The sequence below is a fragment of the Copidosoma floridanum genome, unplaced genomic scaffold (assembly GCF_036245765.1).
Source record: "Copidosoma floridanum isolate Cflo_tuat_1 unplaced genomic scaffold, Cflo_Japanese_pri ptg000019l, whole genome shotgun sequence".
Lineage (NCBI taxonomy): Eukaryota > Metazoa > Arthropoda > Insecta > Hymenoptera > Encyrtidae > Copidosoma > Copidosoma floridanum.
In genome coordinates, this window is record NW_028321896.1 from 5,593,943 (window position 1) to 5,618,961 (window position 25,019).

Here is a 25,019-nt window from a genome sequence, read left to right on the forward strand (position 1 = left end):
AACAGACAGACAGACAAAATTCCACCACCCCTGTACACAATACATGTATGTCTACGTATAGGTATATGCACATGTGCATGGCAAAAGCAAAATGTGAACAGCGAAAGCAGCAGCGAGTTTATAGCGAGCAAGTATAAGCAAAAATGGCAAAGAGGAAGAGAGATAGCGAAAAAACAAGGGGGAAACGAGGCGTAGAAGGAGCGAGAGGGGAATTGGGGAATAAGCGTCGGGGCTGTACACAAAAAGAGTAGTGCACGGGTGCGCGAGGGCATCGAGGGGGAGAGACGACACATCCATCCCTAAACTAAAAGGGTTGGCCCTCATGAACGACCCTCTTTCTGTCTGTCTTTCTTTCTTTCTTTCTCTCTCTCTCTCTCTCTCTCTCTCTCTCTCTCTCTCTCTCTCTCTTGCTTGCTTGCTCGCAATGCTCAGCTCGCTCACCCCTCGTGTCTCCAAATGGGGGCAAGCACATGATATAGGTAAGGAGGAGAGGTGGGGTAAGAATAGGATGAAAAACGGAGCAAGTGGCCCGTGGAAAGGAGGGAGGGAAGCAAGGGGTACAACAGACAGCCTATACAGCAGCATATGTATGAAGTATATAGAGCGGCAAGTAAGATTTTCTAACCTTGAAAAGCTCCTTGAAGTAGGGACTGCACGCCGAGAGTACGACCTTGTGAGCCTGGAGGCGTCTGCCGTCGCAGGCAAAGGTAACGTCGACAAAGTCCTCGTCATCGCGCAGCGCCTCGAATTGACTCGTTATGTTTGCCTGAAAGTTGTTCCAACGCAAGCAGAACTGCTGCTGTTGCTGCTGTTGCTGCTGCTGATGATGCTGTTGTTGGCTGCTATCCGTCATTGCGTGTCTCGCCCAGCTCTGCGGCCTCCTCCTCGCCTCCTCCGCAACCACCAGCTCCGTCACTGCTTCTTCCTCTTGTTCGTCTTCTTCCTGCACCTGCTATGATCACCTGCTGCACCACCACCACACCACCTTTCTCTCTCTCTCTCTCTCTCTCTGATGCTGCTAACTGAGAGGCACCAACTAAACACAAACACCACAACCACCACGACCACAAGCTTTTGCTACTACTGCTGGTGATGATGACGATGACGCTCGAGGCTATAGGATCTGATCTTTAGTCCGACGAGGCCCCCCTGTGGCGTCGTCGTATTTGGTGTTATTATATGTTGACGATCACCACAAACAGCAGCAGAGCTGCTCGGCACACACTCCTCTCTTTTTTCCCTGTCGCTACTACCTCTTCGTTCTCCACGTCCACACGCACTGCACACACTGCACACCAAAACACACCAAAAGCTTCTCCCGTTCTGTTCTGTTCTGCTTCTGCTGCTAATGTGCTATGGGTGTATACCTATTTACACCTCGAGCCTCGAGCCTCGAGCCGCCGCCACCATCGGCAGCACGAGTCAAGTCAAGTGTGCACATGTAATCTGTAGAATGAATGTGTGTGTGTGTGTGTGCTTGCTGTCTGTCTGAGTGTCTGCTATGTGCTATCTGTCTCTCTTACTCGTGTTGTTGCACACAATGGCTATAGCGTGCACGTGCAATATATTATATAGATAGTTCAGCAGTGTATTATATCTCCACCCCCGCGCCGTTAACGGGAACACGACGACTTCCACTCGTGCAGCTCCTCCTGTGCTGGGCAGCCTCGCCTACTGCTGGACTGTATGGTTTGGCGTTTGCGCATGGACTGGGTTGTTCTCTTTCTTTCTCTTTCTCACTCCTGATATCTGCCTATGCTCCTCCTACACACATGCACCAGCTCTCTCTCGCGCACCTATAAAATACACCTCTCCAAAAAAAACACCCTACTGATAGTGCTGAAACTGCTGAATACGTGGTTCGTCTGAATCCTGGGGGGTCTCTCTGTGCGTGGTTGTACGATGGGGCTGTACGACTTGTATTTTTAACTCTGGGTAACTCGATTGCAAGCTTGTTTCACTCTTCTCATCGTCATGCATACGTATGTACCTGTAAAAATGCAAAATGTTTCACATCAATTAAAAGGGAATCGATGGGGGGGGGGACAGAGGGAGAGGAGGAGAAATTAATAATGACAACAAAAATCGATCGACAGGTTGGCCAACGTCGCGCGCGCTTACGATACGTCACTTGCCACTTGAGAGCTTGCGGGGGGGGGGGGCAGCCAGTGTTCAGTCGGCGGTCGTGTATTTTTTTTCATTTCTATCTCTGTATAAGTAGCGATTATTACAATGACTTTATTGTGTTTTATCTGTAGGATGGGTTTATTGTTTCTCCTTTGGTTTGTCCGAACTGAAAATAACACCGAGGCAAAGTGACAAAACCCATATATCCGAGCTTTCGCCCGCCCTCGTTTGCATTTCCGGTGGCGCTTGTGCCCGCATATTGGCAAATTTCAGTTGTATATGCATATACTATGACCGCCCCCACCCACCGCCTCACCCCCGTAGTAGTATAGGTAATTTGATAACCAAGCAGATTTCCCAGCCATCGATTCGTCGAGCCTGTACGAGCCCGGCATTTTTTCCCCGCACAGTAATGATATGCCGTCATTTATAAAAAAAAAAAAAAAAAAATGTACACCACTCATCCCTACGTCACCGTTGGAAAATTAGTTCATCGATGTGATTATCCTCGCCTGGTTTGGATTGATGCTCCGAAATAGCCATGGCGAACGTATTTCTAGTCATCGTGCATTACAATGATACACGACTACACGTGTGTGTATAAATTATATAAATGTACACTCATACATTTACGCAGCTAATATTGATGTTTATAAAAAAAAATGATTACACGGCAATTAATTAATAACCGTGGATACACGCGCAATTAACCAACACCAACTCTCTCAAGCGAGATATAATGGACGGAGCGTCGGTTACATTTTCGACATCGATTTCGAACACGATAAGAAAGTTGATAACGTTTTTTTCCATACTGCACATGATTCTTCCTTTATTTTTTCATTTAAAAAGTGAAATCAATGATTCTCTTAGTGTTTATAATTAAATGGATGACTGTACCGTTCAATAATTCATTTCATACAAAAATTAACATTACTCGACAACGATAAGATTGTATCTCCCGGAAATCGTATGTTCGACCGCAACAAGTAGTTCGAAATACTAAAACCGCGGTCGGTGACAATCATTCCAATTAAAAAACACTCAGTGCAAGCATGACTCGAAATACCGGAGTAAAAATAAATCATCTCAGCTTATCCAAGTCTCGTCATCGCTCGTGTGCGTTCCACCCCAGAGAGTTTGAATTTCCCACCAGCTGCAAGGCGCTTTCCCCGCCTGCGGGTTGGCAGACCTGCGCACTTTGCGGCCGCCATTTTCTTGTGTGGTCGCGTAGTCTGCTCGTCGTGTGTGCCCGCGCGCGAGCACGCGCGTTCGATTGACTCCGAAAATCACAAGTGTATACACACCACTACTGCTGATTAAAGTTCCAAACTCCTCTCCTTCTCCTCCCTTGATTGAAAATCGCGTAACATGTTGGTTGTATGGACCTGCATGGAGGTAGCGAAGGTATAAGCATCGGTGCTGGTGCAGGTGCTGCGTTGTGCTGATGATTGGCTGAACACCTCCGTCATCGGTCTTCTCTCGGGCGGCTGGCTGCACGCGACGAGAAGAAAAAAAAAGTGAGAGAGAGAGAGAGTGCTGGCAATTTCTCTCTCTCGGGCAACTCAAGGTGTGTTATGTTATATCAAGGAGACGGTGGAGGTATCGTCTTGGTGCGTCGCCCTATGGTGTTTTCCATGTCGAGAGTCAAGGCCATTCTGAGGTTATAACAGTCGAAGGGCCGTGCTGCTGTTGGTGGAGCTCCTTGTGAAATAATGATGCTCTGGTGACGTGCATCGATCATCGGATAGATATATAAACAAACCCACGCTGTACTCATACATACCTACGTCAATGGTTGATGTGCTAACTCTGCCTAAGGTGTCTATTATTGTATTACTTGTGTGGTTATGTGCACGTCGAGCAGCAACTGCGAACCTCATCGCCGTCGTCGACGTCGGCGAGTCGTCGTAACGACTGCTACAACGACCACTACGTGCACTGACCATCAGCACCAGCAGAGGATCAGCAGTGTTACAGGCTACCGCCTCTTTGACGAGGATGCGTAGCGAGGCTCAACACATCTGTTACACGGTAGGCTTCGACTCCTTTTTTTTTTTTTCTTTTTTTTTACACCCTGTGACGAGGTTTCGTAACCGTATTTCTTTTCTTTTTCCTTGTATAAGTACTACAAAGTCGGTATAATAGTAGTACGTGTGCAGAACGATAGAGGCTTACGATGAGTTACAACCCTGTTCCTATGACCTTTCTTTATTATTACCTGTACATTCCAAAGCATCTTTTGACAGTCGTACCTAACTACCTACTCCAGTACATTTCTCCCCTCGTCTCTCCGATGAGGCTATACCTATGGGTGCAAATATCGATGAACAAGCCAGTGTGGGTACACCGAGGAGACATTAATTTAGCAAACAAAATCTTCTGGCATGTATCATGCGTGCCTATTTCTCTATGCATTGCTCTTTTGCGAAACAGATCGTTTAACCCAGTTCCCTCTCCGCTTGCTTCCCCTCACATTATGTGCTCCCTGACATTTGACACTTGCCGCTTCATTTGCGAGCTGTTTATATACGCTTTAGTCAATCATTATTTTTCATACCTTACCAATAATACGCTATTCGAACAATTGTGTATTACTTATCCTCTCCGTTCCTATAAAATGTATATACATAACATATAAGGTATACAAAACAAACGGACGTGCATTAGTGATGGGCACGTCGTCTGCTGTGCTTCCACCCACTCTGCATATGACATAGGGGGTTGCAGGTATAATGGGTGTACAAGTACTCGGGACGAGAATAATAAAGGGGGTCTCGAGTACTTGCTTACTTGCGCCTTTATTTATACTGGCAAAAGAATTCATACATACATACATACATACATATTAAACGTTTTTCTTTTCTCTTGTTGCAATGTTGCGTGATAGTTGCACGAGTTTTTTTTTTTTTTTTTTTTTTTTCTCGTTCCTTTTTTTACCCGGGGGCTGCGCACGTTGTATAGTGTACTGTTCTGTCGGGATGATCGATATAAAGTCGAGGAGCGATCGTTTCCTCCCTCCGTGCTGGAGTTTGTTTACGTTTTTTTTTTTTTGTTTTTTTTTCCAGCTACTCGGCATAGCTTACATAATAGAATCGAAGATCAGCCAAATCGCGGGGGTGGACCCTGTGAAGCGGATGAACGAACGGAATCGCTGTTAACCTTGACTCGGCCGCGATGCTCCTAGAACGCCCCGAGACTTTAACCCCAGCATGTATATATTTTATATATATATCACCAAGTGCACGAGGTTGCGCATGAGCTTGCAATGTGTGTGCCTGTGTTTTTTTCACCCCCATTACGAGGTGATGAAAGTCGTGGGTTTTTTTTTCACGTCTGTAGTATTTAACAGTGGCACTTGCGTGCTTGTCCTTGAGCTTTATTTTTATTTTTTATTGACAGCTGATTGGAATTTTGTTTAAGTGCGGCAGTTGGGTTATTGATTTTCAAATATTGACCGTCACGTGGGGCTACTGCTGGAATTTTTTGTGATCCCTTTGTTGGACATGGATGAGCTTTTTTTTGTTTATTACATGTATATTGATGTAACGGCTGAAATATTAAGCCACTGACACACGTTTTAAGGATTTTCTTTGAAAGAATAATCACTGCACAGCGTGTAATTTTGCATATACATACACTCCACTTTAAGTAATCGATAAGTCTCATTAGAGTAAAGTTCACGGGTATTGTATTCAAGGACCCGCGGACACATAACTTCCCTAATATTTTTTTTACCTATTACTATGACATTATGTCTAAGTTACATGTTAGTTTAAACTTGTGAAATAGACAATTCATTTTAACTTGATTGATGCTTAGTGATGAAAAAAAAAAAAAAAATTACACTCTCCCTCCCTAATACACAGCCTTTACTTTCATATCGTTTTCAATAGACCCACTTTGTAGATACATGTTTTTGGTTATTGTCATACTTATTTAATTGACGCACGTTAAAATTCACAAAAAATCTCCTGTACGGTTCAACACAATAATATTTTTTTTTCTCGCATGCTTATGCAGCCTATTCATATGTATATGTGTCTTGATATCGATGATTTCTTTTTTCGTACCTTTTTTTTCATATGTCAGTCTTTTTTTATACATAAAAAAAAAGAAAAAAAATGAAATCACATTACCAGAACTTAGCTACAGTAGCTGCAATTTCACTCACACTCAGTTTTTGTGCATTTTCAGTTGCTTCAGCGCAAGCTCGATCGGTGAACACACTTTAAGGTTTCTCCCTAGCGAGGGAAACCAGGACATCCATAATACACCATCTACCCGACGGTGAGTGCGAGTCTTAACGCTTACTGCTTTTCAACGACATCTGCATGCGTCTGGTATACACCTGTACGTTAACATAGTAATAATAATTTACCCCATCAATCACGAAGCAACAATAGTCAAAAAAAAAAAAAAGAGGCAAAGCTTTGTTGTCGAGCTTGATAAAGTGAAAGCTCTCTCGTGACACGCGTAGAGAATATTACGCAATCTTTGACTTCCTTCTTCCTGTTGTACATAATTATATACGCGCGAAAACGTGTTTGATATCTCGGCCAGGTAGGGCAGACACGTATACTACACGAGGGTCAAGAACCGATGACCTTGGGAGAGTCACCCGAGTTCACTTTTTTTTTCCGGAACTGACTTTTCGCGTCTCGAGTGTCTGTCTCGCAGGTGGCGACAATCGCTCGCCGATACCTCGACAACATTTTCTTCTTAGCTCGTAAGTAGTTTGTTGGTCATTCAAGCGTGAGTGTGTGCTTAATGTTCACCGCGACATATTTTCAAGTATGGCTTCGAGCTTGAACGATTAGCGCAAAAAAAAGTCATGATATATTCGAATAAAAGCACAACAACAATTGTATTTTACACTGCATTGTACATGTCGCGAATAATATATATATATGCACTTCAAGCCCGTAAAATGTAAGAGTAAAGTAGCCAAATTCTATGTAAAGGTGTATGAAGTCACGTGAAAAAAGAGAGAGACATGGTCCGGGTGTAGCGGGAGGCAAGAAACGACGAATAGGTACCTATATGAAGTGGAGCTCGTGAGGCACCGTCGTCTCACCGAGAGAAGAGAGCAATTTATTATCGCCTGCCGTTGCCAGTAGGTGGTGGAAAATCAACGCACGCGGATGCTGCACGCGTTAACGCGACGAGAGAGAGAGAGAGAAAGTGTGTGAATTGCTGTGTCTCTTTTTTTCTTTCTTTTTTTCTTAATAAATACGCGATGTCGCGCTCCAAAACGAGATGAAAGAAAAGTCTTACAGCTGCGGACGTGACAATAGCGAAAGCAGGAGTTTCTCGGTGATGTCATCGCCTGCTTTACGTGTCTCCTTGGTTGTTCGTGTCTGTCAATTTTTATGGTTTTTGGCCACTTGTTTTGTTTTGTTTTATTTTTTACTTTTTAAGAGCACACGTTTTTTTTGTCTGTTTGTTTTTCACTCACTCGATTCATTTGACACAGCCGGCGTGTGGACAGTTAGCGTGGGCGTGTGTTTTATTCGTTACCGAGAGAGTTGTCCAACTTTTTTTCGATAGCGGGCTCGCGTACAAGTTGTTTTTTTTTTGTTTCTCCCCCAAGTGTCGAGTGTGCCATTGGACTTTGATAATAGAGGAATTTTTTGTTGTTCAATTGTTTGGCGATTTTCGGTAACGCTGCGCTTGCATTCAAAGCGTGAGGATTCGCATCGCGATGAAAATTATAACATACTTAATCAGCAGCAATGCGCACTTGGAAGAAATTTAACTTTTCTTTCCCAAAGAGATCGAGAATCGAGATCGTCAACAAGAGTGCCATTTGGTGTGTACAACAGGCACACCAAATGATCTCTGGATACGGTGACCGGTAACGTTGACGCGATCGCTTTTATTCACAAAGATTTATCGCACAAGTCAATAGATAATCGATTCGAATCTTTCTCACTGCCGACCCTGTACAAAGTATCGCGAAACAAAACAAAAAAAAAAAAAAAGTAAAGTTGACGCATCGATACACACTCATCCGCGTTGCCGTATAATTTACAATTTTTCACTTTATAGGCCTGAGTGCACGTACCTATACATAGTATAATATACTGACAGTGTGTGTTGTTACGTAAGGGAGTAGTCTATATAACATCATCTCACCGTCGTCGATGCACACATGCTTACAAGAGCAACTCGATCCACCACCGGCTCTGTATACTTTACGTATATTTACATACGCTCGCACGTGTGAGTTATTAACCAGCGTAGAATATGTTGTTGCTTCTCTCTGATGTATCGTGAGTAGCTGTCGCGTCTATTATTTCTCAACTACTCGCGAGCGAGAGTTCCGGATTTTGAGACTTTCTTGGCCACAGGTGATGTATTATATAGGTAGCTCAACGCTCCCTTACAGTCTCGACGTTTTCGTGTCACCACCACCACCAAGTGCGCGCGTGTTTTACAACCCCAGGAATAATACGCATTTATTTATGCGCTCACTCCCGCGCTATTTCCGAGAAATCATCTCGGACTGGGTAAAAAAAAAAAGTCCGATGGTGCAGTTGTTTCGTGTTGTTCTTGGCTCGTCATGAGATTTATCGTTTCGTACGCGTATAGTAGTGCGCGGTTGTTGCACCCTCACGGTGACATATTATACGGTTTTTTTTTGTTTTCCCCTTAATCAGGAAGCTTTTGTCATATCACTTGAAAAAATAAACATTGAGCAACGCGACAGATATATATCCAGACAAATAAATGTAAAAATGTACCTATGACACGACGCACGATCAACAGAGGTAATCGATTCTCGTGAAACATGACTGACGCGCGACTTTAAAAACCATCCCAACATATAAGATACGTATAAAATTAAAAAACGAGTGTAGTAGCAGTAATGCGATACGTATCCCTTTAGTATTCGTATCCTCTAAAATGGTGTACACGAGAGAGGCATCGAAATATAAAAAAAAAAAAAAAAAACCATAACTCTAATACGTGTCGTTTCTATTGTTTCTTTTCAACATGGTTCGTGTAGAAAGGTGAGGCGATCTCCCTCGTCGCCACAGCTGCGTCCAAGCTGGCCGCCGTGGAAGATGTGGGTCCGAAGCGGCCCGAAGCCTTACCGACGACCGCCTCGATAAGGGTATCACCTGCCACGAGGGCCACCCTGCAGGCCCTCAAACTCAACAAATTGCCAGCTAGGAGTTTTCGCGACGCAGAGACCATTACAGGTACAACCAGTTTTATTTGTCTTTTCTAAGTTTACTACAGTATTATCATGTACAATCGGAGCTGGTTCGGGACTTTGATCGGTGCGGGTGGGGATTATACTTTTTGTTTCTTACAGATAGTTGATATTTCCGGTCGCTGTATGGACTGAGTAATTCATGCACATGTCATTGCACATCGTGTAAATACGCGTTAGAATCACCTTCGAATACGGTGGAAACGAGAAAAAAAAAAAAACACCCGCTATTCTACCAGTTTTCCCAAGACAAAGCACGCGCTGATCGCTATTGTATATGATATGGGACTCAAGAAGAGAAGCCAAAAGTCGAGGGTATAATATACGCAATCGTTGCACGCGCGAACTATCGTCGAATGCGTACACGGTGCAGGTGATGCTCTACATGATACAAACATCGAGCTCGTTTTGTCGCCTCGGACAAAAAAAAGCGCCACCTCGGGTTTTGATTTAAAGTGAGCAGCTGTCTTCGACCGAAGCGTCGATTTATTCAATAAGTCTTACTAGCAGCGCAAAGTGCATACGTACCCAGCAAGACACACCTAAAACTGCGCCTTCGAAAGCAACTTTCACCCGGCCGAGGCACAATTAAGGAATTAAGTTCCCACAAAAGCACAGAGCGTCCGCGTTGTTATCTCGTCTCTGAAAAATCAGTTTCCCGCGCAAACGCGCGCGCAGGCAGAAAAAATCTGATATGTCCCTCGATCAACGCGACGCCCGTGCAAATACCAAGACGCGCTATTGACAAAAAAAACACCGGCGCGCGGCACCCCGAGGTGCAGAGCGCGGCACGCGCCGCCTGTATGACACTCCGTCCTCCGGGCGCGTCCACCAAGTTTCGTACGGGATGCGGAAACACGAAACCACAATGAGCCACTGCACGATGCACGTCAACGCGGAATGTCCTTCGAAATCGGCAAGCCAAGTCGACGCCCAAGTAGAAACTGAGTGCCCGTGTCGCTGCTGCGCTCCCAGTCGCCGACGTCGTCGTCGTATACCTGGCGTGCACTGCAATACACAGACAGACAGAGTCCATGGTGTTTTCCCATTGGCCGAGGGAGCAGCGGGGCGGAGAGCGGTGCGGCGGACAAATGATGATTACTCTCCCGGCTGATGCGGGGCGAGGTAGAAGAGGGGCACCCATACATATAATGTTCCCCGGGGCCCCCGGCTCTCCGCCATCATCATTATCATTATCTCCATCGCCGTCGTTATACTCTCGCAGTCGTCGTCATCATCATCATCATCGTCATCATCATTACTCGTCTTGATGCGCGCATGGAGCTCCGTGTATATATATATACTGCAGCTGTTCTGCCTATACACGCGTACACTCGTTCTTTCTAAATTCCTCCTCATCATCATCATCATCATCGTCGTCGTGGTCGTATAGTCATGATCGGTGCTCCCTTTGCCCGGCATCGAGTCCTGGGCTCTCGTGGTAATCATCATTATCGTCATCGTTATCGTTAATACTCCGTCCCCGCTCATCATGTATATAATATACATTTATATTGTACACCGTGAGCAACCTCTTCTGCCGATCGTTATTCTTTTCTTCTTTGTTATTCGTTTCGCTTCGTTTCGTTGTTTTTACCCATCACCTGTGCAGAGTTGATGGCCCCGAGTTTCCGACTGCCCCACCTCCGCAAGGACGACGATGACTACGCCGGGCACGTATTATACAACATTTTTGCCATCGTTACGTGAATTATTCGAGGGAGAAGAAAATTAAAAAACTTTTAAAAAACCAAAGGAGAATACAAGCCTCGTCGAGAGAGGCTCCGTGCATTATTTTCATTTCGAGGGAAGCGCGCGCGCGATCGCGTTATATTTAGCGCTGATTTTGCCGACGGGACTATTATTGGTTCTCGATTGCGAAAACCGAATAATGTGGTCCGAGGGGGAAAAAGAAATGTTGAGGTCTTCCTAAAAAAAAAAAACCCCTCCTCCCCCACGCTGCGGTGGAAATTCCTCGTGACAACGGTCGCGTTGAATCACGCGTGTGTGTGTGTGTGTGTGTGCATGTATGTATATATTGTGAGTACTTACTGGATAATTATGGTAATAATAATTATTGTTGGTACCCGTGAAAAAATGCGTGTGCCTACTCCTCGACTCTTGAGATGTGTGCACGTATCGTGAGAGAAGGAGTCCAAACACCAAGCTCTTCCGTCCGATCAATTTGTGCGTGTATCACGTGGATCGTACCGGTCAGCGCTGAAGAAAGAAAGAAAAATCGAGCTAGTTGCGCAACTTGCTCCTCGCACCGAACGCGTACGCGCGAGTCATGGGCACACTCGGCACTGTAATTTAATATTCGTTTTGCTGGGAGGTGCCGTTTGTAACAGCGCTATTATACGTCACGTGACCGCGGACAACCAAAGATAACAATGCATGTATAGGAGCAGGCGGAGTTGGCGAATTCACGCGAGTCCGAATACAGTATTTCCCCGTCGATTGCGCGATGACGCGCTACTTTCTTTCCCCCCCCCCCCCTGATTTTTTTTTTTTTTCTTTTAACGATGGAAACGATAATCACGTAGCGTTCACTTGGGCTAATCGAATAGTTGGGTTGATTAATAGTTCGATGTATGTGTTTGTCGCGCATGGCACGTGTAAAATATATCGCGTCGATAAGGTGCATGTATACGTATTGTAATTACACCGAGCGCGAACCGTTGATGTGTCAACGAGACGTCGTTGGGTTTTTTTCCGTCAAAGGTGATCACATGGAAACTCACGCGTGACACAACTGTGTCGAAAACCACCCAGCTGGAGCTAACACTGTCCGAGGGTGGTTCGTTCCGAAGGTGACGATATCTTTTGATTTCGAAACCCAAACTGTTGGTTCCCAAAGCTCATTCATTTAATTTGTACAAGAGCTGAGTTGTATGATATACCTAATCGGTTCGAAGCAGGGAGGGTATATTAATTTATACCTACTTAGACTATACATGGGTGTAACGTACATCAACTCGTTTACAATCGCAATCCTGATTATTACCATCCACGCGTGTAACGCGCATCACTTACACATAGTATTGTAATGTTAAATCGGCGTTGAAACGCGAATCGTTTAACGAACATATTATTATAGTCGCTTGAAAATAAAAAAAGAAAATAAGAACAGCTTTGATTTCAATTTTCATGTGCTTGATCGTCAAACTTCTTTTGTTTGGCCCGAGATAGTAAGTATGTATACACTCAAACGGTCGTTAACGAGCCTATGTACATGTTACATTTTTGTCGGCCCACCACGTATAATTCTCACGTACACTCAGGTAATGATAAGCCATACATTGTTCTTCGGTACATTTTTTGTTATTGTTATCATGACTATTTTATTCTTTTCTTACTATGAAGATCGTCTCATTGTCCAATGATTTGTGCAACCTCCTGTTTTGCGCGTACTTTTCTATCGAATGATTCGTCTCATCTGAATAACGGTTGGAAATAAAAATGTAAAAAATTGACGAGCAATAACCCATCAGCCACCGTCCGGATTTTTTTTTTTTTTTTTTTTTTTTTTTTTTTTTTTTTTTTTTTTTTTTTTTGAATTTCAAACGCTTCCCCGACGCTGCTCAAAGTACCCATTTTCACCTTAAATGCTTCTGAAAACTGTAATTGCTTGAAATGACTCAAGTACAACCGTATAGCACTCAATGGCGGTTTAAAAAAGCGCCAAATGTATGCTTATCGCAGGTTTTCGTTCGTTATCATGCTCGATCGGGTATATTTTGTACGGGAAATCACTTTCCGAAATAACGCCCAGGGTCAACAATATTCCTCCAAACTGCAAAACGGCACAATATAGGTAAGCAGCACCGCGACTTTGGCCAGTCCTCGGAACTATGGACTATGGGTACCAAGTACTTACTTACATACTTACGAGGGAAACGCGTCAACTAAGACAATCTCGTGTTACACGCGCGTACGGCAAAAAGCCACTTATATGTACAAAATGTGTTCTTATTAATTCTCGGAAGGTATGGGACGACCCTACGTGCGCCCAAGTCGTTGGTCGGTCGCCAACACAAGGTATATATATGTAAGAAAAGGAGCCGGGTGTCTATTTTGGCGCGTCTCGCGCGGGGCCCTCCGTCTTCGCAGCTTCCCCTCCGAGAGTAGTAGCTGTCGCGCGCGCGGAAAGAAAACACGCGCCCCCCACGAGCGCGAAGAAAGGGAGAGGAGAGATAAAAAATTTCTTTCGTTTAATCGAAAAAGGGCCCGCACGCGTAATCGGGGAACCCCATCATCCAAGCCGAGTAAAGCCGAGTAATGCGTGTGCGCGGAAAAGTCGGCTAAATACTTGTTTTTCTTTGTTTTTTCGGTAGATACGTAGGTAATCCGTTGGGGAAGCGTCAACGCGAGGCGATACGCACGCGGGCTGATGGGGTGCCGATCAGATGCTGGGACGCCCATAATTCAAGACTGGGCGTCCGCTCCAATTTTCGCTCGAGACTCATTCCCCGCTGGTACTGCACCCGCGTCGGACGTACATACATAACCCAAGGTCCCCTGTGCGTATGTACATACCATAATATGTACGTGTGTACATCGGGTACGGGGACTGGGTGACGCACGTGCTCCCATATAATATATGCTTTATTGGGTACCGAATGCGTATATGGTAAGGTATTAGTGGTGCAGAGAAGAGCGAGACCGCGGAGGAAGAAGTGTGTCGGGCGGTGCAGGGTGCAGGGCTCGGTTTTGCTCGGGCCGAGGGAAGGGGATTATGTCATTGGGCGCGAGCGCGAGAGCGAAGAGGCCCAGGGGCCCGGCCAAGTTCAAGGACGTCCAAGAGAAGCGCGAGGCTATACTTGGGAAATGGCGAGACGGTAGGGCTCGTATATATATATGCTCTATGTGTGTGTGCTTTCTCTCTCTCTCTCTCTCTCTCTCTCTCTGATGCGCGTAGTTTTTTTTTTTTTTTTTTATATACTTTGATAGCGCGGATAATCGCTCCGCTTGTTAATTTTAATGTACGCGCATGGCTCGCGCTTGATCGCTATTTTTTTTTTTTTTTTTTTTTTTTCTTTTATTCGTGATTAATGAGTTGAAATTCTAACGAGCGGTAACGACTTGATGCGTGCACAATATATTTGTGTACCTGTATTTTATGTGCTATTATTATTATAATGATTACTGCTACTTTTATTCACTATTTTATTTTTTTGACACTAACGCACGTTTTTCAGCGAATAACCAATAGTGATCATGATGATAAAAAAAAAAAAAAAAAAAAAAAAAAAACAATCGAAGGAAAAGGAAGAGAGGCGTTAGGTAAGCGCGCCGGTATATGCATGTATAATGAGATCATCGTGCGCGGCTGGTCGTCCCGTGCAGTTAGTGCACTATGGGCTGCTGCTCTCTTTCCCTCCAACGACGACGACGACCGTATTCGGGCCATTTGGATGGACGCGCGAACGTGTATACATATACGTATATATGTGTACATACAATGCGCATCACCAGAATACCCGTGTCTATTTCGGGCTCGGCCCAATGTCATCGCTCCGCATCCCGAGTGCGACTTGCACCGAAAAGCAAAAACGTCGCGTCGCTGGGACGTCCCCGGGTTTCTTTACCCCGAAACTGCGACCACTTATCGCTCGTTCAACTTTTAAATTAATAACCGCACAGCGTGTACGCAAACTGACCGCTGCTCACTACCTGCAATTTTTGGCAAACAAATGCACCGATAACGTCTTTGTCGTATGTAAGTATAACGCGCGTGAGCGAGACAATCGAGGCGTTGAGCATTTGTTGCGTGCTTTTGCCGATTCGCTTGTGAAAACCATGTGTATTGTTTGATTCCCTTGAACGAGCGAAAAATCCTTTACGAATGTTAGTCAATAGTTTGTATGGATACATTTTCCTGCAACAAGAGGTGATTCGTAGTTTAGAGCATACCTGTAAGTCGATGGAAAAAAAAAAAAAAGATAATGCAAGCGTGAAGAACGAACATTTTGATGATAACTGAATTGGGAAATTTTTTATTTCATTCGTCGGCTTTCACAATACGGTTTTTTTTTTCCCAACTACTCGATGTACTCACATTTGATAATCCCACATTTGGGATTCACAGTCCAAATGAATCTTGCAAAATGTTAATTGTATGTGGACCTTATGAACCTGAGATTGGGGCAACCTGATCTCATAAATCTACCGTTAAACAACATCGCAAGGGAAAAAAAGAGCGCTCGCGCTCAATATGTATATCGGGGGGGAGGGAAACCGATGCAAATTCGCGTATAATGCACCATAACATAATCCTCAAGCACACGAATTAAGGTCGGGCTGATTTAGTGCCTGGCACATCACGCACAACAAAATCGATACAACATCGTAAAGCTGCACGCGGTGCACCGTTGGTTAACGATAATTTTTTTTTTTTTTTTCCCCCGTCATTTGTATACATCTATACGGTAAACGGGAATAGGGTAGGATATGCAGAAGCTGGTCGCGCTTGGGTATGCACATAGAGACTAGAAAGGGAGCCAGGATAAGTAGGTGCATAGAGGAGCGAAGCCTCATTGGTCGCGTTCCATGCACCTATACGTGCCCGTTGGAGAATCCAAAGTGAAAGAACTCATTTGAGCGCTCATGTCTTCTTGTTGCAGAGGTGTGCAGTAGGGAGGAACTGCCCGAGGTCGAGATAATCAGTCTTCTCGAGGAGCAGATACCGAGGTACCGTCTCAGAGCCGACACCCTCACGGAGTTTCAAGGTGAGGTTCTACCTCGAGGACATTTTTATTGCTTATTCAATGAAACTGCCTCTTTGGTTTCTCTGGGATGACACGTTGTGTACATGTTTTAGGGTACGATAACGCCGATTGGTACGTCCCTTCGACCAAAGTTCCATTGGAGGACGCAGATCTGCAACTGTCGCCGGATCAGATCCGGGAAACACTTAACTATTTCAGTGAGTACCAACATATTAGTCGGTTTTCTTTTCCCTATACGAGTGACTTCATCAAAATTGAGAAACAAAGTTATCAGTCCGCGTTAAGCGGCCGAAAGTTTTTAATGGCTTTATTGATGTCGAGTATTGATGTCTTTTTTCGATTGTAACGGCGTTGAGAAACACTGACGAATAATAATTTCCACATTTACCAAAGTACACGTGTTTAATCGCGTTTTTTGTATCATTTTATGGCTAAATTAAGCTTTGCACTAATAGGTTGCCTTATCGAAACACACGGTGCCGTCCTGCTATGATAAAAGGTGATTTACTGTAATTAGCCGGTCATTTTTTTATTTATCGAAAAACACGTATCCTCGCGGTTAATAACAGTTGTTCGGGTTTTAATGGCTTTGACCTCTTTGGGTGACTTGTCAAACGTATATAATTACGATATGGAAAAATCTTGAAATTCAATGTACCGACGGGTAATAAGTTATCGGTTTTTACTTTGTAACTATCGATTTATCGTACCTGCGTACAAATTTTTTATTTCTATGTTGAAAGCATAATTTTGTCGATAATCGATTGATCATAAACGCCAAATTCATTATCATCTACGCGATTTGGAATGAAAAGTTTTGGATGAATAAAAATACTTGGAAAATAAGAAATCAATGTTATCTCGATTTCGATGATAACTTATATTGAATAAAAAAATTCAAACTTACAATATATAAGTATGAATAAACAAAGTGTCAAATACGTCCTTGAAGCTTCATTAAAAGTTGTATAAATGTACAGCTATAAAGGTAAGTACCAAAACTAAGGCATCAGTGAACGAATCCTTTCACTGTTGCCCTCATTTTTGTATCGAAAATTAATGTACCTGCACAACTAAAAATTGTTCTCAATCATCTGGAACTGCACAAAGATACTACACGACACCTTAAATGTGCACTGAAGAAGAACCGTTACCTACAAGTGCAAAGAAGAGCGTGGAAAAAAGTAATTCTTTACAGAGATGTTAGTCCGTTTTTACCTCGATGAAAAGTAGCTTATCGAATATTTCCCCTTTTTTTAATGGAAATTTGTTTTTTCCATTTTACGTCAGTAGCCTGTAGCACTCGTAATTTTAAGCTCGAATTCTCATGTGTGCTTATAAGGAAGTAAGAATCAACGTGTGTGCGAAAGAAATTATTTTAATTAACGACCTGCTATTGTGTTCTTGTGATTGTTTTTTTGCACAAGAAGAGACACGCTGTTCATGACGAATGGTGTTTTCAATTGTACTCATGAAAGTATAATTTTTTAGCAGTATGAGTGTTACGTGTTGCAATATTTGAGTGTGAAAGATAATCGTTTTGACCGTCTTGTTTGCCAATATAATGGCAAATTTAAGCATATCAAATAAAAGATCGCAATATTGTATTGAAAAATATTATTATTGCAAGTAAAACCGTGCAGTTGTGGTTAAAAAATTTTTAGAAACCAACAATCATTCAACTGTGACAGAAATTGTATAAGTTTCTTATGGATTTCGTTGATGTACAAACTTACCTTGTCAAAATAGCTTTCCAACAATCTTGAAACATTACAGTTGTACAAATTTATGAGAAATTTGAAGCCAAACTTTCGTAAGTACAGTAGGTAATTTAAACAACGAAAAATCATGTACTTATTAGATGTGACATTATCAGTGAAATATGATGGAATAAATAATCAGTCTCTGTTAAAAAAACCATAAATGTTGAAATCACAAGTGTCTGTCTGCCTCCATGTGAACTTTGCTACTTATAAGTCTGTTTTACCATAGGAGAGCGGCCGACGTTGATTTATCACGACTAATGTTTTATATAAGAAATGAATCCAGATTCTCACGCAGTCATCATCAGTTTTTGTAAATGTAATTTACATATAATAGGCACAAAAATTTCTCCTGGACGCAAAACGTTGAAACAGCAAAAAAAAAAAAAAAAAAAGAACAATCCAACCACGTATTGTTCACACAGCGGATTAAAAGGCGCATTAAGACCTACTGTGCATCGCAATCACATCTTGATGAACGTGTGGACGTATATAGGTACCTGCAATGTGTCTTTTAAATTTGAAGCGAATCTCACTTATAATAAACAGCGAGAAAAACTATGTACAGCCTGTCACTGTGGGTTGAGGGGGGGGGGATGATCATAAAGAGTCACGAAAGCGCGATCTCATTGTTATAATCGCATTGCCTCGATTCCCTCTCTCCTATACTTATTATATGCCCCAAGCGTGAGAGACTCCCGCGATCCTGCGTTCTTTCACCTTATATAGGTACCATAATGTAAGCAAGTGCTCCTTTAAGGAATGCGAGCTATACTTTTATTTATGTATTCGCCAAATTGCGCGATTCTCCTTTGCGAAAGTATTGTGTACTCATGTACTTAGTTTGTTTTTGCACTTGCTTTTCTGTGTACTTGGGTGTATAAGTATACTTTGAATTTTGGTACAAAGGTGTAAATTTGGATAAACGTGTGCGATCCCTTGAATTATGCAGCGCTGTATGCTCCGGAGGTGCAAGACGGGCACGTACGTTTTACAGGCGCCGACGAATGGCTGTGTACGAAGAATAATGGGAGTCTATTTTCGAAATAAGTACTTAGTTATTTGAATACAGAAGACCAGAGGATGCGAGGGGTCTATATGTTCAAAGGGAATGGCTGAGATTTTTTGTCTTCCTTTTTTTTCAATCAAGAGTTCGTCTACTCGGGGGTTGGGTTAATTGGAGAAGGATGTTCGTGTGTTTCTCGTTTTTCGATTGCCGAACAAAAGCGAATGGATTTCTCTTGGTTTCGCAAGATTTTTTCTAACGAGGAGTCGGAGAAGTTCTTTACCATTTTTCACGGCGGTGGTGTGTAATTTAATTACTTTTTTTTTTTTTTTTTTTTTTTAGGTATATAATTTTTCAGTTAATAATTGTAGACGAAAAACAACGAAAAAGTGGTATCCATAGATCCACTAGCTTAGCTTCCGTGCTGCATAGAGAGTTGTAAAGCTGTCAATATCGGAGCGGACCTTTGTCACATTGGGCAGACCCTTCCTTTTTTACCTGGAAAAGCGTGGACTACGTGATATTTGGCGCGTAGCTCTAACAATTCAAAACACTGTAGATAATCATTGTAAGCACACGATTCGTTAAAGTTTAGATGAAAACTAAAAGTAAGAAATGTAATTTTAAAATCCTCCAGTGATAAAAAGCGTGTATTAAGTTATTCCTTTGCACAAACTGCGTTCAAGCATCCCAATAGGGGATACCCCGACCAAATAGCTCACAGCACCCGTTACCGATCCGAAATGTTTAACAGATTGCAGTCTTGTTTTCCCGTGAAAAAAAAAATGTACAATTTTGACTGTAAGAACATTCGCTCCTAAATAAATAAATAATGAAGGAGTTGGCCATACGTTGATAGTCGCATCGTCGCCGACTGACGTAGCAAGGGTTTCTTTATATACTTGACTAGCAGCCCCCCGTCTCGGCTTCGCCCGAGACTTACTAAATAAAACACCGTAGTGTGTTGACACGTAATGTGAAACATTTTTAGTTAGAAAATTTTACACATATTCCCGATACATCTCAGAACAAAAATCTTCTTATTAAAAACATATTTTTTCGGAATCCATATAGTTTATTTGGTCAAATAATAAGGTGTACAAATTCAAAAAAATAGTTATGCTGAAAAGTACTATGCGTTCTTTATGCAATAAAATAATCGATGGCTATAAGAAGTTGTTGATTTGGTTTCTTCTGTGTAATTCACGAAAAGGGCTATTTTTTAAAGCTGTTAAGATTTAAAACCCCCAAAAAATTTATATTAAAAAAAAATTGTTTTTTCTCATATCTCACAATTTTATTACCAGAGCAACAAAGTCCTGGACCTTAAACCCAACATTTTTATTGCCACAAAAACACAAATACATTTTCTACTCATTAAAAAATCTGAAGTAGGATCTTTAAAGATTTCAAAGATTGCTGTGAGGGTACAATGAAAAGCTGATCTCTCACGTAATAAACTCTTAAGTTGACGATTTTGACGCTGCTGTTTCAATCTCGATAAATTTTCTGCGTCAGTTTCTTGACGCCTCAAATTGTATTCATTAGATACATTTGAGGTTTTCTTTCCAATATACCCTTTTGCGACTATTGGTATGCTTACGACTTTTATGACCCCTAAAGGCTATTTTCAGTCAACTTTGTTAATTTTAATACATTTGTTGGCAAGGTAGTTCGACGTCCGATGGCCCTAAAAAAGACCGGTGAGCTTCTTAAGTTAACTCTTTTTTCACTGCAGTTAACAGCAATTGTGACTGCCTGGATACCTCAGGGTGATCTTATCTGGCTTACTGTTGAAGACCCAGACTGATTGGGAGAAAAATTACAAAGTCCGAAGCTTTGGGGCTAGTTGTAGTGCTCTTTCCCAACGTCTCCCGGTATAACGTCAAAGACGTTGGTGTCTAAAGCACCTTTTTTATTTTGCAGATTTAGTTGTTTTGGTGATCTTAGATGGGGAGATTGGTTAGTGAAACTTGTCCAGTGGAGGCTGTCCCGTTGGCTCAAGTTTTTTTTTCCTTTATAGCTGTTATAGGTTTGCCCAGCGCAGACCTTGGAGAGGATCAGTGATTCCTGGTTGAATGCTTAGAGTCGAGAGGGTAATATAGAGTCGTCGGTCACCGGGTTTCCCAGCCCTGCGAAGAACAACTCCGCAGGTGACGTCTGCCAGTGAATAGCTGACTTGGTTTAATAGTGCCCGTCTTTAGTTAATATAGTCTTTTAGTTGACGAATCGCTTCCGGAAATGGTAATAAAAATGTATTTGTTGGCAAGGTAGTTTACACTAAGGTGGCCCCTAAAAAGAACCGATGAAATTGATGGTTAAGTAGGGAACGTAAATACTTATAATGGCCCTAAAAAGCGCCAGTGGTGAAACTTCCAGGCTATTCTTTATTATTATTCCTGATGATGAAGAGCTGGCTACGGGTTGCTTGATTCTTACCCTGGGAGTCTCGATGTACGGAGACTGTGATGGAGGGAGGTACGCCGCTGACCAAAGAATATCTCGTCTCGGGTCGTTCCCCGGATAACCAACTGCTCAATTGCTCATCTTTAGACGGGAACATGTGGGTAAGCGCGTTGGGGACGCGACTACCAAGAAGGTAGCCGTTGTGGCTTCCCGTGCCCATCAGAGCTGTTTTTCCTTGCTTACATTTGTAGCCACAAATTCTCTAACTACACCAGGTGGGATGGTGGGACTGCCACACATCTCTGAAGAGTTGGTGCAGATTGTGCTCTGGCTAGATATGTATCCTGGTATTCTGGCAGAGTCGGCATCGGTTGGAATTAATTTATTTTTCTTTGATCGCACTCGTCGAGATTCAGGGTGAAGGGACACTTGGGTTCCTTCCCCCTTAGAGAAGAGTGTCGTCCGTAACCGGGATACCCAGCTGCAGGACTATCACCAACATTCTCTGAACAGCTTGATGAGCTGCCGAAGCTCATCTATACAGCTAACGATACGCTCCGGCCTATTATAACCACACTTATTTAATTATGTTGCAGGTAGCTTCGATTTTATGTCGACGCCACCTAGCGGATCTTACTGAACTAAAGTGAAACGCTGGCGTATTTTTGCAAAACTTTGAGCTTATTTATTGCTATTGTTATTAAATTTTTTAAGATAAAAACTATACTAAAACCATCTAGGAAGTATCAAGAATCAGTGTGCAAAATTTCAGCAAAATCGGTTCAGTAGTTTTCGCGGTTAGCGATTACAACGGTTTTAGCGACTTTGCTTTATATATTAGTAAGATTCATCACAGAAGGATTTGCCGTTAAAAACGTGACTCGCATTCGATTGCGCCTTTTCTTTCTCCGCAATTTAATTGTATAATCACCCAATATCGTATATGGATAATATATATCTGCTCGCACGTGTAATCAAAACAGTGTGAGTTTACATTTATGTACGAACAAATAATATACGATGTCGCATTTGTGTCCCCCAGCTCTCGCAGAGGATGTTACTTACATATTTTGTTACCGTGCTTTGCTCGATCGTGCGCACAAAACGTATAATAAGTATTTCTTCTTCTTAGAGAAAGATAGAGCAGAAAGGAAAGAGAGAAAGAACGAAGGAAAAAAAAAAGAGTCAAGCGTGCGCGCGCTTCTTCTGTAGTTCTGTTCTGCACACATTATACTTATACCTCCTCCGGCTCCGGCCCTGAAGCTGCGCTATGTGTACGGCTCGGGTGTGCATGCCAGCCAAACAGCCGTCGACGAGTAGTCGCATTCGTGGCCTCGTCGCGGCTGCGCGCATTACTCCACCCACACATAACTTGGTGCTAAAATACAAAAGTATCATAAATACCTCGTACAATACGCATTTCTTTTTACATCTAACTCTCCTTTTTTTTTCTTTTTTTCTTTTTTTTTTTTTTTTTTTTTTTTTTCTTTTTTTTATGTATAATTTTATTTGTGTTTTAATCACCTACCATGTGAGAGTGTTCTCTCTGGCGTGGCCTTCCGAGTTAAAGTTGGGTAATCGGTGACAAACCGAAATTACGTATTATGCACTGCTGATAACGTGCTTCAGTGCGGACACTACTTGTACGGACATGTGAATTAAACAACTATATAAAATACGCGCACACAGAAGAGTTGACAGAGAACTGTACTTTTTAAAAATTGGATTGACTGTTATATCTCGGCTCAAGGAGCAGAAGTCGCCACCACTAGTACACCATTCAATAAAATACACGTACTATAAATAGGAAAAAGCGTGCTCGCGTCACATTTGTGTTTTTTCTTCTTCTTTTTTTTTTTATTTTTAATTTCCTCAACGTGTTCACACGCGACATTGCGAAAAGTGGGAAAATACAGTGCGCGGGTTTCATCGATCGACGCTCTGTGCGTGAATAATTAACTTGTCATCGTCGAATACTCGCATATTTGTAGATATCAGCCGGCGTGGCCCACATAATTATTATATACACGCCTGCCAGTGCGAGGGTTAGTATTCTGCTTGAGTTTATAATTATAATTAAAAGCACATAATATACCAATATTTCGTGTAGACATCACGGGGATATTGTACGCACGCAAGAGCAGAGTGTAATGTCATTAATTTTTATCACCGCACTATCAATGATGAATATATAGGCTCGAGTGATTATTATCTTATCTCGGACAGAGGGATGACTGACATAACCTATAACTCTCTCGATCGTTCCTTCCCCGGGTGACGTAGCTGGTCGTCGTAAGTACTATATCTCTGTGACATTCCTCTCTTGTGCGCGTACAGTTTTTCCGATAGCAGCAAGCTGGAAAAGAGCTCGTGCACGTGACATTTTCTCTCTCTATTCTATGGTTACGTGTTGTAACATTGTAGAAGGAACATACGCGCATACTTATAATTTGTAACTTTTGAGATTTCCGAATAACAAACCGTTGTTGCTTAGGTACTTAAGTACTTACTTATTAAAAATTGGAAGTACTTTTATTTATGTCACGTAACCGAGGATTAATTCAAGCTTGAACTTTACGATCGTTTGGTTTTACGTGTACCTATAGTTTCTTCAGTGATAAAACGATAATAGTCACGATAGTTTCAATAGTACATACATACAATGGTTCAAATGTACATCAATGAGAGTCTAAATTTAATGTCATGTAAATGCAATGAGGAACCAAAGTACTTAATCTCGATAATTAATAGGTGTTATTAATTTTTCAGAGCATTACCTTTTTTTTTTTTACTGTTAGCAATTCAGAGATTCTGTTAATACAAATAGTTGATTAATTCACCCAATAACCCACATTCCGAATGAATTTTTCATGTATGCCACCTGTTTACACGATGAACTTAAATCAGACAGGCCAAATTATGCAAATCAGAGTCGATTGGATTTCTACGTAGAAAAAGAAAAAGCTTGAATTTGAAAGTATGGGTCGTTGATGACGTTTTCACAATGTAATGGAAAATTGAATTGGTTGTCACGAGGGTTTGATAACAAAAAAAAAAAAGTAATCAAGTACGCCGACGTCGATATTCCGAGGGTGCGGTGCTCTTAACGCCAAGTCTCTTCCATTTTATCTGCCATGCAGCAGCTTCTACTTACTTAATACCATCGAGTCATTTCTTCTTTTACTTCTTTGATATAAAGGTATTTGTAAAAGTACGTTTGTTGTACACGTAAGTTTAGGTATCTGCTAGTATAAAATTTTATGAGATCGCGGGTGACGCGCTCCACGAAAGTAGTACAGTGTAGATACCTAGGATAATTCAAGGGATGATTGGAGAGAATTATAAACGCTCAAGTTTTACGTGTGCTGTAATTGACTTTTAACCAAATGATAATTAAAGCAACGTATTCGATACAGAAAAAAAAAAAACCCGAAATTAAATTAAGACACGCGATGACACTGTATCGTGCGGAGAAAAACAAAAATAAAATACACCTCTCAGAGCGAGTTTGACTGAAATGAGTTTTCTGTGCGTCTCGAGTCGCTAAACTTTTAAAACGATATTTGTCCATCTCCTTAGTTAGATCTTTAACGAGCCGACGTTGGTGCAACGCGCAATCGTCACGAGTACCCACGTCATTTCTGAAAAGAAAGAAACATTTTAAAATCCGGAATCCCTGCGAGGAAAATGTTTTTTTTTTTCAATCTCTACTTGATTGTATAATTTTTTTTTTTTTTTTCTTGACGAAAATCAATCAACTGCAC

The 25,019-nt window shown here is 42.2% G+C and overlaps 2 protein-coding genes across 3 annotated transcripts in view; one reads left to right on the plus strand and one right to left on the minus strand.

The window, feature by feature from the left end:
* The window catches only part of LOC106635854 (uncharacterized), a 48,033-nt gene extending 46,548 nt beyond the window's left edge, over positions 1-1,485 (minus strand). For both annotated transcript variants that reach the window (XM_089593412.1, XM_014348021.3), the window contains exon 1: positions 626-1,485. In XM_089593412.1, the coding sequence (XP_089449538.1) occupies positions 626-853 (228 nt within the window). In that variant the 5' untranslated portion in view covers positions 854-1,485. The remainder of the gene's footprint in view (positions 1-625) is intronic.
* Positions 1,486-3,381: 1,896 nt separating this feature from the next.
* The window catches only part of milt (trafficking kinesin-binding protein milt), a 45,294-nt gene continuing 23,656 nt past the window's right edge, over positions 3,382-25,019 (plus strand). The window contains exons 1-4 of the mRNA XM_089593411.1: positions 3,382-4,161; positions 9,140-9,335; positions 15,976-16,080; positions 16,173-16,277. Of these exons, the coding sequence (XP_089449537.1) occupies positions 4,129-4,161; positions 9,140-9,335; positions 15,976-16,080; positions 16,173-16,277 (439 nt within the window). The 5' untranslated portion in view covers positions 3,382-4,128. The remainder of the gene's footprint in view (positions 4,162-9,139; positions 9,336-15,975; positions 16,081-16,172; positions 16,278-25,019) is intronic.